The 15,572-nt window shown below is 35.8% G+C and overlaps 1 protein-coding gene across 3 annotated transcripts in view; it reads right to left on the minus strand.

Moving 5' to 3' along the window:
* The window catches only part of Lrrc49 (leucine rich repeat containing 49), a 186,974-nt gene that overhangs the window by 166,284 nt on the left and 5,118 nt on the right, over positions 1–15,572 (minus strand). Inside the window, exons 3-6 of one of the 3 annotated variants that reach the window (XM_048793712.1) lie at positions 13,349–13,436; positions 7,471–7,668; positions 7,045–7,147; positions 2,684–2,887 (exon numbers count right to left, since the gene is read on the minus strand). In XM_048793712.1, the coding sequence (XP_048649669.1) occupies positions 2,684–2,887; positions 7,045–7,147; positions 7,471–7,668; positions 13,349–13,436 (593 nt within the window). Of the gene's footprint in view, positions 1–2,683; positions 2,888–7,044; positions 7,148–7,441; positions 7,669–13,348; positions 13,437–15,572 lie in introns of those variants that run through there. The other 2 variants (XM_048793713.1, XM_048793715.1) reach the window with 2 other exon arrangements.

A 15,572-nucleotide genomic window follows, 5' to 3' on the forward strand; every position in this document is an offset into this window, starting at 1 on the left:
CCCCCCCCCCCCCCCCCCCCAGCCGGACTGCGGCACAACATCTTTGTTTGTATGTGGTGCTGAGGCTCGAACCCAGGCCGCACGCATGCCAGGCAAGCGCGATACCGCTTGAGCCACATCCCCAGCCCACAAGTTATTTCTTAGAAGCCAGAGAAGCAGAAAAGTAGAAGTAGGAAAAAAACAAAAGATGCAGAGACCATTTCAAATTGTTGGAAGAGATACTTAGATACTGCTTAAAACCAGAAAAGAAGATTAAAAATATCTTTAGAAAATAACTTGACCCCAGGGCTGGGGTTGTGGCTTAGTGGTAGAGCGCTTGCCTAGCATATGTGAGGCACTGGGTTCGATTCTCAGCACCACATAAAAAAATAAATAAAGGGCCACCAACAACTAATAAAATATTAAAAAGAAAATGACCCAAAGACTAAATCAAGGATATAAAGACAGTGATACTAAAGAATCAATATAAGCTAGATAAAGAACTCAGAAAGTAGTAAAGAAATGTTGGTGAGAGATAACAGCAGCACCTGACAGGGAAAACCATATAAACGCATGATAAGCTAACTTTCTCACATTTCCCAGTGAAGTGCTATGGTGGCACACTCCTACTGCATACATTTTGTACACATCTGAATTTGCCAAATTCACTTGACCTCTCCATTTCTACATCTGCAAAATGAGAGAGCTAATCTCTGAGGGTCATTTCAAGCTCTAATATTCTATGATTCTATAATTCCTCCAGATTCCCTCAAACTACATAATGCTTAAAATTTAACACTTGAACTAATTGTGGGTAATAAATCACAGAGGACAAAGGAGATTTTAAAACTATGAAACATGATCTTGGAAAAAGTATTTTATATTATCATTGGGCAGTGAAAATAAAGAGTGCCAGGCTAAGAACACAAACATGGCACTTTGGTATACTGAGTATTTTAAAACAAAGGAAACAGAAATATAGAAGCAGGAAGATCACTCTCTGACATTCTCTCACTTTTCTACCATAAAGCCACACAAAAATACCTGACCTACCTCCCCTGAAAGGATATAATAAGACTCTCAATACAGATGGGTCTGCCCTATAACCAGAAGAAAGGAATAAAAACACAGACACCAAGAAGAATCTGAACAAAAAGGTCTCACTAAGCTCTCCCCAGTTTATCACCATTGTATCATACCCCATCACACTTCTACATGAGTGTCCACTTGCGATTAAACCTAAGCATAAAAATAAATACTTTTCCCTGTTTCTTTGGATCTTAATTTCTGAGGACTATTATGTCACACAAAACTTATATTAAGTAAATGTGCTATGCTTTTCTCTTGATAATCATCTTTGTTATCAGGATGTCAGTTGTAAACCTTGCAATGGGTGAAGAAAAGATATTACTCATTTTTGGACTTTATTAAACAGCCCTTCTTTGTAGGTATTTATCATGTTAAGTGAAATAAGCCAGACTCAGAAAGTCAATGGTTGAATATTTTCTCTGATAGGTATAAGCTAATCAAAAATAAAGGGAAGGCGATGGGGTTGTGGCTTAGCAGTAGCGCGCTTGCCTAGCATATGTGAGGAGCTGGGTTCAATCCTCAGCACCACATACAAATGATTAATTAAAATAAAGGGGAAAAGAGAAGGGGGGATTCCATCAAAATAGAAGAAAGATCAGTGAACTAGATGAAAGGGATTGAGGGGGAGGAAAAGGGGATGGGATAAGGGAAGAACAGTGGAATAAATCTAACCTAACTCTTCTATGTATATGAAAACACCACAGTGAATCTCACCATTATGTATATCCACAAGATACTAACTAAAAACAAAAACAAAACAAAACAAAAACTAAAAGTAAATAGCAGAAAGATCAGTAAAGTAGAAGGTAAGGAATAGGGTCAGGGAAGAGGGGAAGGAAAGGAGGAATAATAGGGTCTGAATTACAGCAAATATTCCACGCCCCTACAATTATATAAAAATGAATCCCAATGTTATATATAATTTTTAAAAAACAATAAAAGGGGGAAAGCTATTTAGTAAAGAAGAATAAAGAGAAAAGTCATGAACAAATCTCAAGGAAATGTGTTAGGAATTGTATAGCTATACTATATAATAGAGCTGTATAAAAGGAATAGGAAGTATACAAAATATAATATTAAATAACTCATACTGAAATAACCATCTGAAAAAAAATCAGTCACTGATTTGACAATCACAAAGTAGTGAGTATCCAACTTTAGTCAAATACTAAGAGGTATGGCAAGTGAAACACAGAAGGCTAAAGTGAACAAACATGCTTAAAACATGTCCTAAGAAAGCACAAATTCAAGGCCAAAGTCTTTTTTATAAGATAGGACACTGGAAAGCAATGAAAATAAAATACTCAATGAATGTTTTTTATATGACACATTTTCAGAATGAATCTCATAAAATAAATTAAAATTTAATCTTTTTTTTTTTTTTTTTTCTTCCTAGTGATGCTAGGGACTGACTGAACCCAGCCAGGCCTCACGCATGGTAAACAAACACTCTACCACCAAAACACAATCCATTCAAAAACTCTTTCAAAAGTTTAGCCTAATAGTTTCTAAGATCTTATTCAATTCTGAACTGTCTATCTAAGCACCACAGGACTCAACATTCGTCCTATACATAACATTATATTACAAATAAAGACATTTCTATTAAGAATACCTGTTTTTCCCCAAGAGAAGGACACGGAGGGATCTTAGAGTAGAAAGCCCACTAATTTCTTCAATCTGGTTATCATATAAATCCAAGAATATTAACCTCTGTAGATTTGAAATATTTTGGATCCGAGTTATAAAATTGTGCTGAAAGTTCAACAAACGAAGGTGTTCTTCTCCGTCAATGATAGGGCAAACCGTTAGCTTTTGCCTAAGGAAAAAAAAATATTTAAGTCAGTAAGATTTTGATTTAGTAGCCAGTCTCCTGTCAAGTATTAGTATCTTTGCACTCCCATATTATGAGGAAAAAAAGGTAAGCTGGACAACTACCAGCTCCCACATACTATATGTTTTATATTTAAGAAACACCAATAAACATTGACAAGGTAATTATTAAAATTAAGTCTAAGCTCTCATCATATTAAAAAACCTCCAATGTCAGTTATTTCACATGAAATTGACTTAACATCAGAAAACTTTCAACTGTCTTCTGTGATAGATGTTTAGATGGTAGAAAGAACCATGGCAAATTACTATAGAAATAAATGCCTTTGGCATCAATCCACTAAGTCATCAGAATAAAAACCACATGAAAGAGTTTCTTAGATTCATAGGCTTATAAGCTACAGGAAATTTTTATAAAAGCAAGAAATTCAGCCAACTACTATTCACTTCAATGAAAAAAAAAATTAAGCTGAAATTTCTTACTAGTAAGGTAGTCCTTAGTGAACATTTCCTCAAAAACTTAAATGTTAAATTTAATTAACTCTAAATTTTGCCACAAACAATTAGAGTGCTATAAGGGTAGGAAAACTTTCAATAATATTCATCTTTAGTTGTATTTAAAACAGTGAGCCTCTTGTATGCACAAAGTTATAACGTATCACATGTGAAGTAAATAAGTACAAGGTTATCACATGTGAAGTAAATAAGTACAAGGTTATCACATGTGAAGTAAATAAGTATAAGGTGTCGCAGTCCAGCTGCAGCAAAATAATGGGGGTGGGGGGGGTGATGAGCAATTTGTGGAGACTGACACAGCAGGAGTGGGAGCCGTTTATTGTAGCACAGGAGGGGTATATATACATTACACCAGCTTATCTTAATTAACATAAACTAGATACAGCAGTCAACCAATAAGGAATCTCCATACTTAATGGCTCGCTGGTGTTACTTCACAAACCACTCCCTCTGGCAAAATGCCAGGCACCATCTTGACTTGTTTACAGACCCTAACAACAAGGCCCTTCAAGAATTTTACCAATAAAATAATATGGGCAGATAGGAGGTACTGATGATTCTACTCTTAGAAGTCCAAAGAAGACTTCAAGGAAAATACAGCTTTGTATGTAGACAATTCTAGTGGGGAGGCTCATTAGAAATATTTCCACTTAATAAAAATCAAGTTAACATAAGCTTTAAATAAAAATGTATCAGACTGCTACAAGCACAAGTGAAAAATGGAAGTGAACAGAATCATTCTAATATGAAAAAAAATTGATACACAGAAAAATTCAGTGAATGTTAATGATTGACAAAGAAAATATTTTTTAAAAAAATAAGCTTAAGGAAATTAGTTCAAAATAGAAGAAAAGTGAAAATACTAAGTGATAGTTGAATCCCTTGAATGTGCAGATAATAGTTAAATTTTATATAATATATTAAATTATACTTCCACAGTTGGTCCTTCTGGCATATAAATTATAAATTAATAAATCATAAGTATTCTAATTTAAAATTTATCTTTGTGCACCAACTTAGCAAAAACTTAAATTATTTCCTTTTTCCTTTTTCTATCTTTCTCCATTTCTCAGTTAAACTTACTGATACCCCACAACTTCTATTTCATCCAATTCTTGAATCAGATATTGCTGAGATAGGAAAAGTAAAAACCTCCTACCCTTATAAAGTTGCTTGGTTCCAAACACAATGTCAGAGTCCCAACTCCAAAGCTCACCCCCTGTAACCTTGTCACACTCCACCAAAAGAAGCAAGCAAACAGACACAATAAGCAATGTCCCAGTGCCCTTCAAGGGAGCTTGTTATGCCCATAAAACCCATGGGTTGCTACATCTCCTACCCATTACTGCACATATCATGCACTGGTACATTACACATGCTGGTAATGCACAAGTACTAAATTATGCTTTTCCTTCTGTTTTCTTCTTGGTGTTGACAGGCTGTCTTCCTGGTATTCCAGACCTGCCCTAACAGCCAGAACAGCCAGGGCCTCGCTCTTTCTTAGGGCTAGATTCTATTCTTGACCCCTTAGTCTCCTGGCTAAGAAGAAGCCAGGATATAAGGTGTTTTCAAGGAACAAGGAGGTGGGTGTGACTGCAGCAGAGTGAGAGAAGGAGATTGGGCCTAATAAGTTCACATGAGGACCATAAGTCTTTTTTTTTCCTATTTAAAAACCCATTTTCATCAATGTCATTGCTATGGTTTGGACAAGTGTCAAAGGCCTGACAGAGATCACTGCTGTTACCCACTGGTTCTCAAATAATCAATCCTGAGTTAGTTCCTTGCTGCTGGCCCAACTTTCTTGACTGCCCATTCTGGACTTTCCAAACTATGCCTAAATTTATGACATCTTTATGATGCCAACATTTTACAACCAGTCTCTGAAGCAATGACTTTCCCAGATCCTAACTTTCTTGATAAGCAAGTCTCCACCTGATCAAAGTTTTCTTCTCCACCCCAGAAGATATGCTGCCAAGGATCCATCTTCACAATTGCCAAGTCACCCCAGCTACAACATAAGCACTTAACTTGTTATGTCACAGTCTTACTGGCACCTATTAATATGAAGTAACATGAAGCTGAGATACTATTCTTGGGAAGGTTTTTAAAGACTAAGAGGAAAATTACCACAAAATACCTTAAAACATTAAAATGATATTCTGAAAGTTACAAACATTAGGTAGTATTAGTATCTCAAAATCCATTAATCTTCCAAAAATGCCTTAAGAGACCTGCTTAAAGAACAACAGACCCTCTTTGACCCTCCAGAGAGCTTTTTTCCCTGACAACAAACAGGTGGTCCATTACAATTTGTGTCAGGTGTGGACTTGCTAAATGAACAGAAACAGAGCTGGTTACTGTGCTGGTTATAGCACTTGGATGGGAGTTGGGATCTCATCCACCATTCTAATATGGATACCTTCTTAGCTATAAAGATGGATATCAAGACCTAAATATATTTATTCATTTATTAACTTTTTAATCAAAAGCCTATTTTGTACCAGGCTCTGTTCTAGGTGCCAGGGATACAGAACTGAATAAAAATCCCTGTGCTTGTAGAACTTACATTCTAGTAAGAGGAGACAGACAATAAATATAAGTAAATATTTAATGTGTTATTTAATGTGTTGTAGAATGCTAAGTGAAAAAAAAAGCAGAGAAGAGGGCTGAACAATGTCAGGGTGGAAGGGGTTGTACTTTTGGAGAAGGTGGCCAGAGAAGTCATCCCTAAAATGAGACATCTGAGTAAAGACCTGAAGGAGGTAAGGGAGTGAGCCTATAGATATAAAGAGAAAGACCCTTCCAGAAAAAGGGAACAGCAAGCACAAAAGCCCTCAGATATGAGGTGTTTTCAAGGAACAAGGAGGTGGGTGTGACTGCAGCAGAGTGAGAGAAGGAGATTGGGCCCAATAAGTCCACATGAGGACCACAAGTCTTTTTTTTTTTTCCTATTTAAAAACCCATTTTCATCAATGTCATTGCTATGGTTTGGATAAGTGTCAAAGGCCTGTGTGTTAGTGGCTTGGTCCTGGTCCCCATCTTATGGCATTATTGGGAGGTGGTAGATCCTGTAGGAGATGGACCCTAGTGGGAGTTCTTAGGTCATCAAGGGCATACCCTGAAGGGGATATTGAGACCCTGATCCCTTCCTGTTTCTCTCTTTTTCTTCTCACACTCTATGAGGTGAGTAGCTTGCTTTACCATGCACACACTCCATGATATACTGTGTCATCACAGGCCTAAAACCAATGGGACCAACTCACCATGGAATGAAACTTTCAAAACTATGAGCCAAAATAAACCTTTCTTCCTTTTAGGTTGACTATCTCAGGAATTTTGATACAGTAATGCAAAACAGACTAACATAACTATATTTTGGAATCACTATAGTACTCTTTTGGAGTATAGTCAAGTCCTTTTATATATAGATATAAAATTCCTCACCATCATCTGGCAGGATAAAAAAGTGGTTTAAAAAAAAGGACTATATTTAGCAGGATAATGGGACAGCTGAGAAATATAAAGGAAGATTTTCACATGTTTCAAATCTTGTACCATGTCTATGTATTATCTAGAAAAAATAAATGGTAAATTAATAAATAAATAAATAGATAAAATTGTCCTCACCTTTCTAGAGTCAATCTGTCTGAGTAAAGAATTTTCTCTTCAGAAGAACGGTGAAGAATAGGAAATGATGGCATTGATGAGCTCACCAAATTAATATGATCACCTATTGAAAATGATATACAAATTACTTGATTATGACAAACCTTTAAATTTTGGAAATAAAGTTACCTTATATTTGGAGAACTTTGACACCTACAAACATCTTTTCTAGGAAGTTTCCATGGTTTTCCATATTTGAAATTAATTACTAAATTTGAGCTTGTTTCTTTCCTCCTCAAACCTAAACTACATGTTAGGTTTTTCCCTTGCCTTACAGATTGGTTGAAAATACAGAACTACTCTAGTGCTATCTTTATCCCTTTATAATTCTGAACCCTAGTAATAAATTTTAACTCACTAATAACTGAGATGATAGTCCCTCATTACCAGATACATTTGGGCCAGCACTATGACATCCCTGACGAATTCTGGACTTTGAAGGTGTCTGAATGGAAGAATCTCCAAATGCTGATAAGGAGGTTGTGGCAGTTTTCATTTCCAGCCCACATAGTTCTGTCACGTTTGTTGTGGATGAGATGCATGATGATTTATAACGAAGCGAAGGACTTATTACTCTTCCATCTCCTTCAAAATATCAAAAAGTTTATCACAATGCTTCATAATGCAAGACTTTGCTATATAAAATACACAGAAAGTAGTTTTGGATCACAGATGTAACTTCACATCATCACTTTTTCTTTGTGTGTTCAACTAATATTCATAGATATTATTTCAAAGATACCAAAATAGATGTCAGTAAATCTAGTGCACTTGTAATTCAGGTCCATAGCAGATATGACACCCCTGTGAGGTTTATGGGTTCTTGGCCAATTATGTCCCTAACATTAAGCATCTTTTAATCTAGTAGATATATACATATAAAATTAACAAATAAACACACAAAATGAAGAATAAAAATAATATATTTGCACATAAGTGTTTCTCACTTAATGAAGAGGGTTACAGACAGATTTTAAGGGAGGTAGATATTAAGAGATACTCAAAGAAGTAGAAGAATGTAGGAGGGTTAAGAAGAACTGATGAAAAGTTACAAAAATGAAGCAAGACTTAAGTGATGGGTCAAAGGTGACACTGTGACTACTAGAGGAAATTGACCATATTTTCCTCTATAAAGAAAAAAATCTGAAAGCAGCAATTGATGTGGAAGTGCTTGAAGGAAGCAATGAGCAATAAATAATAAAACTTGAGGTGACCACAGAATTCTACTTCTCAAGCTAATCAAAAGAGGAAAACCAAATCTAGGAACCTAAAGTTATCTTTTGGAGGCCGCCCGACAATATAATAACAACTTAAAATCAAGTTCCAACCAGATCATACTAAAAAGCTGTAAAGGATCTGGGGCTGGGGCTCAGTGGTGGAGCGCCTGCCTAGCACATATGAGGCACTGGGTTTGATCCTCAGCACCACATAAAAATAAATAAAATAAAGATATTATGTCCATCTACAACTAAAAAAAAAAGCTGTAAAGCTTTTAACAAATACCATTGTATTTGCTAACTTCTTCAGATCTACAAGACATAAACTAAAATATCCCTCACCTAGCTTCTTGAACAAGATAATCAGAGCTCACATCTTGCTTTTTTTGGATAGCATAAAATATCAAGATGATTAATAATGGTGTTCCAGAATATAAGCATTCAGAAAAATTGATATCATGTTTACCAACAGACTGATCTTCTGACATGATGACCTTCTGGTACAATACGTAAGCAAACATGATTCAGCAAAGTGGTTTGGAATTAAAAAAAAATCGGATGGCTAAAAATGAACAAAAAACTGTCTAAGAGTCAACTGCAGTACAAGATTGATTAAAGATAACCAGTCAGCTAAAGATGATAAAGGAAAAACTCAAGACAATAAACAACCTCAATTTCTCTTGTTAACATTAGAGTTGAGGTTTTTGAATTATTTTTTAAGCCTTCAAGCCAACCGTGAACTTAAGAAGTAGATTAAAACTTTATAAGACTTGGAGTACAGAGGCAAAAAAAATCAAATAATAAATTCATTTACACTCAGTGAATAAGATAATTTTATCCTCATTCCTTTCAGCTACTATCATACACAAAATTCATAATCACTATTGGTGTGATAAGCTTACTATCACCAAGGGACAAAAACTGAGTCAGTAGAAAGGCCTGAAAATCCACACACAAAATCTTCTAGGGTTAGGCTAACTTCTCAAGTATGAAATGATTTGCTGTGTGATGTTGTGGCGCATAGAGTATCCCCCCAAAAAACCTATAAAATCTCACTAAATAAAGGACCAGGACTTATTCCTCGGGACCTCTGCATCTGAAATGGTTGTGAGTCCAGGCTCGAGCTTGCAATAAAGACTCTTGTGTGATTGCATTGGATTCGGCTCCTGGAGGTCTACTGGGGTCCCACGAATCTGGCATAACAGTACATGATGTGGAGTTTCACTGATTGTGTATTCATATATGAACAAAGGAAAGTTATGTCCAACTCATTCTACTGTGTTTCCTGTTCCCATTCTTTTTCCCTTCCCTTCATTCTCCTTTGCTCCACTGAACTTCTATTCTTCCCTCCCTCCCTATTGTGTTTTCCAAGAGAACAATCAAGCCTTTGGTTTTTTGGAATTGGTTTACTTCACTTAGCATGATGTTCTCCAGCTCCATCTATTTACCAGCAAATGCCATAATTTAATTCTTTTTATGGCTGTATAATAGTCCATTATGTATATATACCATATTTTCTTTATCCATTCATCTGTTGAAGGGCATCTAGGTTGGTTCCACAGCTTAGCTATTGCAAATTGAGCTGCCATAAATATTGATGTGGCTGCATCTCCGTAGAATGCTGATATTAAGTCCTTTGTATATACTGAGGAGTGGAATAATTGGGTCCAATGGTGGTTCCATTCCAAGTTTTCTGAGGAATCTCCATACTGCTTTCCAGAGTGGTTGCACCAATTTGCAGTATCACCAGCAATTATAAGTGTACTTTTTCCCCCATATCCTCGCCAACATTTATTGTTGCTTGTATTCTTAATAATTGCCATTCTGACTGGAGTGAGATGAAATCTCAGTATATGTTTAATATGCATTTCTCTAATGGCTAAAGAAATTGAACATTTTTTCATATATTTGTTGACTATTCATATTTCACCTTCTGTGAAGTGCCTGTTCAATTCCTTTGCCCATTTATTGATCAGGGTTTTTTTTTATGTTAAGTTTTTTGAGTTTTTTATATATCCTGGAGTTTAATGCTCTATCTAAGGTACAAGTGGCAGAGATTTTCCTCCATCTGTTGGCCCTCTTCACATTCTTGATTGTTTTCTTTGCTGTGAAGAAAGTTTTAGGTTTGATTCCATCCCATTTGTTGATTCTTGATTTTACTTTTTGGGCTTTAGGAGTCTGGTTGAGGATCCTTTTCGTTTTCTTTGTCTTAAAAAAAAATTTAATTGCTTTACAAATGATCTTGTGCTTAGTCTTAGCTTTTCTAATCTCATCCATCTTCTTATCCTCCCTGTTTTTCCAAAACTATTTCCACCATTGCCATTCTGACTGGTATAAGATGGAATCTCTGTGTAGTTTTAAATCGCATTTCTCTAATTGCTGCTTATCAGGTGAACACCTATAGTCCCATCTCTGTTCTCATCCCTCTAGGGTTTGGTCACAATGCAAAGCCTACCAGGTTTGCCCCAGATCTTAGATGAAATGCCGATCTTACAAATGTGTTTTGTCCCTAAGTTAGTTTCTAATTCAGCTTGGAATTTCAGTTCCATTTCCTAATGGAAGGGACATTGTAAATGGTGGTTCTGTTTCTAGGCCAAAAACCCAGGAAAAAAGTATATGCAATTCTTGAATTAATTGTAACACTTTGTACTTGTATAACAAGGACTTGGATTCTTCACTTTTCTAGCAAATATCCAATGGATTAAAGACATCTCTGTCTCAAAAAAAAAAAAATCTTCTAAATGACTGAGGACCAGAGAAATCTTCAGTTAAAACTTTTTCATTCATATACATACGTGTGTGTGTGTGTGTAACCACATCACTATGCCACATCACTTGGTAAAATTTTACATTGAAATGTTTCCTCTGTTATTGTTTAATCATATATTACTATTTAACTTACCAAATACAGAGCCTTTGTTTTCCCAATTAAATTTTTAAGTACCTTAAGAAATGAACCTCATTTTACTTTACTTCTTCTTGGTAGCATCTAAATTCAGCAGGCAATCAGTAGCTAAATTGTTTTTCCAGTTTACTAAAACTTAATTGGAAATCTAGTGTGTGTTATTTCTTTTAAAAAGAAAATCAGAAATTCTTGCATTTTAATACAAAGATGCTGAATTAATTTATTCATAAGTAGTATCTCAAAGTGTTAAGAGGCATAATGGTCCACAATTGGTAAAAATGTTCACTCTGTTGTATGTACTCTACATTCATCGGTGGATAGACACACAAGTGGGTGGTAGTCAGATGGGTGACTGAATGGATAGTATAGTATATTGCCATAAATGTGTACCACTTAGCCTTATCTTTCAGATTGTTTTAGTAGCCAAAGTCCTGACTCTATTTCCCAGTGACTTATTAGGATCTTAGCAATCAAGCAGTGTCTCTTTCCCTCCACACACATAGTTTTAAATTCTTAATTTATTGATTTTGAATAAAATATTTCAAGGAAAAGCTAAGTTGTTTTATATTTCTCTTTATAAATTTTTAATTTGTACTGTATGGGTCATTACTTACATATAAAACTGTTCACTTCTCAGGTTCACAAAAATCAATACATCCATATTATTTCCTCTTTAGCAGACCCATGGTAATTCGTTATCACTAAATAAATTTATGGAGCCAGTCATCCACAAATCAGTATATCAACTCCCTACTATAACTCAAGAAAACTTGGGAAAGTATTTAAGTATGGTTCATGATTTATAGAAAAAATAATTAAAATACATTTATTAAAAATGTGAAGGAAATTCACAATGAAAGCATAAAAAAACCCTGAGAATTTCTAGATGACATACATATCTTTATGCCTAAAACAGTGCCAGACACATACTACAGACTCTATAAATACACACTGAACTGAATCAAAGATGGCAAGAAAGATGCTTCCTGTATTACAGAACTATAATTAGGTTAGTACCAGGTTCAGTAATTGGCCAAGAAAAGAGCCTAGGACATATGTAAGAGAAAAGACAGTCCAGATTAGACAGATCCAAAAGGAAGGCCCAGGAGTTCCAAAGCAAAAAGAGAAAATTAATTCAAAATTGCCTTAAGTTCATTCAGTAATGAGATAGAAAATCTAGGTGCCTCTACTGATCAACCCTCTCATACAAACTCCTAAGAGATAGAGGTAGTACTGTATGTAAGAATTTTGAATTGTCTAATAATGGCACATCATAGTAGCTACCAACCAATCATGACTCAAATATGCTAAAAAGATTTTTTCCTTAATTTAAAAATACATTTCAGAAATATAACCAGATCATATTAGGCAGTACTTATTGAAGGGTGGTTCACAAATCATCTCTATTATAATCACTTAAGGCATCATTAAAATGCACATTTCAAAATCCTGTCCAAGACCTACTAAAATCAGAATGGGGAAGATGAAGGGGGAGCACCAAGAATCTGCATTTTTAACAAGATCCCAAATGGTATACACCGAAGTTGAAGGCCTTTGATAGAAAATATTCATGATTGTAAATAATAGTATAGAGATTGTTTCTTTTTCACTCTTCTCTTTCCATTTTGCATTATTCCCTTATTTCCCAAATATTTGTGTTCTGACATTCTTAGTCTCCCTAATTACCCAGTTTTTCTGTTCTACTATAGTATTTGGGACATTCTCCATTCTCTAGTGTAGCCTACTCTCAAACTAAAATAACATTTTTTTCTGTATTGAAAATAATGTATTGTGCTACATATACCAAACCAATTCTGATTTAAACAAATACCAATTTGATAACTAATGAAACTTTCTTCTTTCCTTCCTTCCTTCCTTCCTTCAAAACTTTCCTTCCTTCCTTCCTCCCTTCCTTCCTTCCTCCCTTCCTTCCTCCCTTCCTCCCTTCCTTCCTTCCTTCCTTCCGATTGAACTCAAGGGCTCACTCATGCTAGGCAAGTGCTCTACCACTGATCTATATCCCCATCCCAACCATTTCATTTTTAACTGAAGTTTATTTCTATCTAGAAATTCAACATTATTAAACAATTAATATTATCCCCAAAAGATGAACTATATCTGATCTCTTCTCAACTGACAATACCTTGCCTACTTGAGTAGTTTCTTTCAAGGTCATGTTGTAAGAGTCTTCCAGGAAATGATGATGTTTCTCTATTAATCTTGAATTCAACCTGAAAAACATTATTTAAGGAAAAATGTCTGGAGGATAACTCAATAGTAATTAATAAGCATAATTATAAAAAAATAATAACATGCTACAACACAGATGAACCTTGAAAACATCATGCTGAGTGAAAGAAAGCCAAACACAAAGCCACATATGATTGTATGATTCCATTTATATGAAATACCTACAAAAGGTAAATCCATAGGAATAGAAAGCATATTTGTTGCTTCTATGGATTTGAAATAGCTGGGGAATAAAGAATAACTGCTTAATGTACATCAGATTCCATCTGGAGTGATGAAAAAGTTCTGGAACTAGATAGAAATGATGGTTCAACGACACTGTGAATATACTTACTGCCACTCAGTTGTACACTTCAGAATGTTTTAAATTGGAAACTTAATGTTATATGTATTCTACCACACATAAAATTAGAGTCATTTCATGAGATCAGAGGAAAGCAAATTCCAGTTTGAGGCACTTCCAATGTCTTTACATTATCACCAGAAATACAATGATTGAAAGAATCATTTGTTCAATTAAAAAAAGAAAAACACACACTAAAAATAAAAATTAAATGATGTTGAAAAATCACTTTGCTTATATCATAACATAATAAAATTGTATATTTAAACCTCAGAATGGTTTTCACTAAATTAATTTTAAATAATTATCTGGTAGAAGAACTGAGAAAAACAAAACCAAAACAACCTCGTTGATTAGACACCAAAACTCCTTAAATATGTATAAAAGAATTGTGATGTTTCTCATTCATACATAATATAAACATTATATTAGCATTTGCATTATGTCCTAAAGAATTATATGAGCTAATGGTATTTTCCCATAACACGTATCCACACGAGAGTAAGGGAATGGTTTGGAAAGGACCTGGATGAAACACAAAATTCCTAGAAACACTACAGTGGTAGAATTAAGAAAGCTTTGAAGGGAATTCATTATGTCCCATTATAATAATGAAAAGAAGTTAAGGGGTGTTTATTAGAGAAAATCAAATGGTTTATCTTCCAAGTGTTCAACCATTTTCATATATATACATAATGTGTTCAACTGCTGCCTTCTTGAATAATGGTCCTTCCACCCACCCTTCTCAAACTCACCCCATTCATTACCCTCTTCATCTTGTTATTTGTAAACTCTGCCCTTTAAAATTTTTCCAATGACATCAATTTATCAACCTTTCAGGAAATAACTGAATTGTGATGGTCAAAGGTCTCCAATCTGGTTAAAGGAAACATGATGCAGCATCTTGAAAACAGTGGTGTGGGAGGTAGGTAAGTATTTTTGAGTGCTGAGGTAAGACAGGAGGGGTAGACAAACATAATTACCTCAAAAATCTTAGAAATCAAATAAAAAGCCAGAAATTCTGGAAAGGACACAGGTATCATGGGCAAATAGTAAGGCAAAAAAAAAAAAGAATCTCATTTTCACAACAGTCTGAAAACATTCTAAGTAGCACTAAGCCTAACATATTTCCAGTTAACCTAGTTTTTCTTTCCTGTTTTAAAAAGGAATGGAGGGAGTGGGAAGATGGCGGCGAGGGGAGTGCATTACCCCCGTGTGCTGCTTCACTGTGTGGGAGTATGACAAGTCAGGACGGCTAAAGGATATCTTGTTAGGAATTTCCAGCAATAGTGGGGTGCTCCGGAACCTGGAGGAAGGATTTCCATCGCACGAGGATCGGCTACGGGGACTCAAACGCGAGAGGTTTGTCGCACGGAGGGTAACTGCTTATTCAGCAAATCGCCCCGCGGCGAAAGTCTGCAGTGTGCGCTGGGATAGAGACGCAGGGTTACAGCGCTGCAGTTTCTGCCAGCCGCGCAAGCACCGTACTCAGGGCTGAATTCTGGGTTCCAGACGGGGGAAGGAAACGGTCCTTCTCGGTTCTACACACCGGTCAGTCCACAGAGGAGGCCAGCAGCCACCATCTTGGTAAACTGACGTCACGTCCCCTGTTTTCGACTGACCGCAACTCATTCAGCCATAGATCAGGTAATTCCAGGCTACAATTCGCCTGTGGCTTGCAAACAGATTGCTAGGGTTCTGCGCCTGGGTGCTTCTAAGAACCTGAGCCTATCGGAGCGAACGCCGAGCGCGGGGCGCCCGAGTTCCGGCTCCC

This window comes from Marmota marmota, unplaced genomic scaffold (genome assembly GCF_001458135.2).
Source record: "Marmota marmota marmota unplaced genomic scaffold, marMar, whole genome shotgun sequence".
NCBI lineage: Eukaryota > Metazoa > Chordata > Mammalia > Rodentia > Sciuridae > Marmota > Marmota marmota.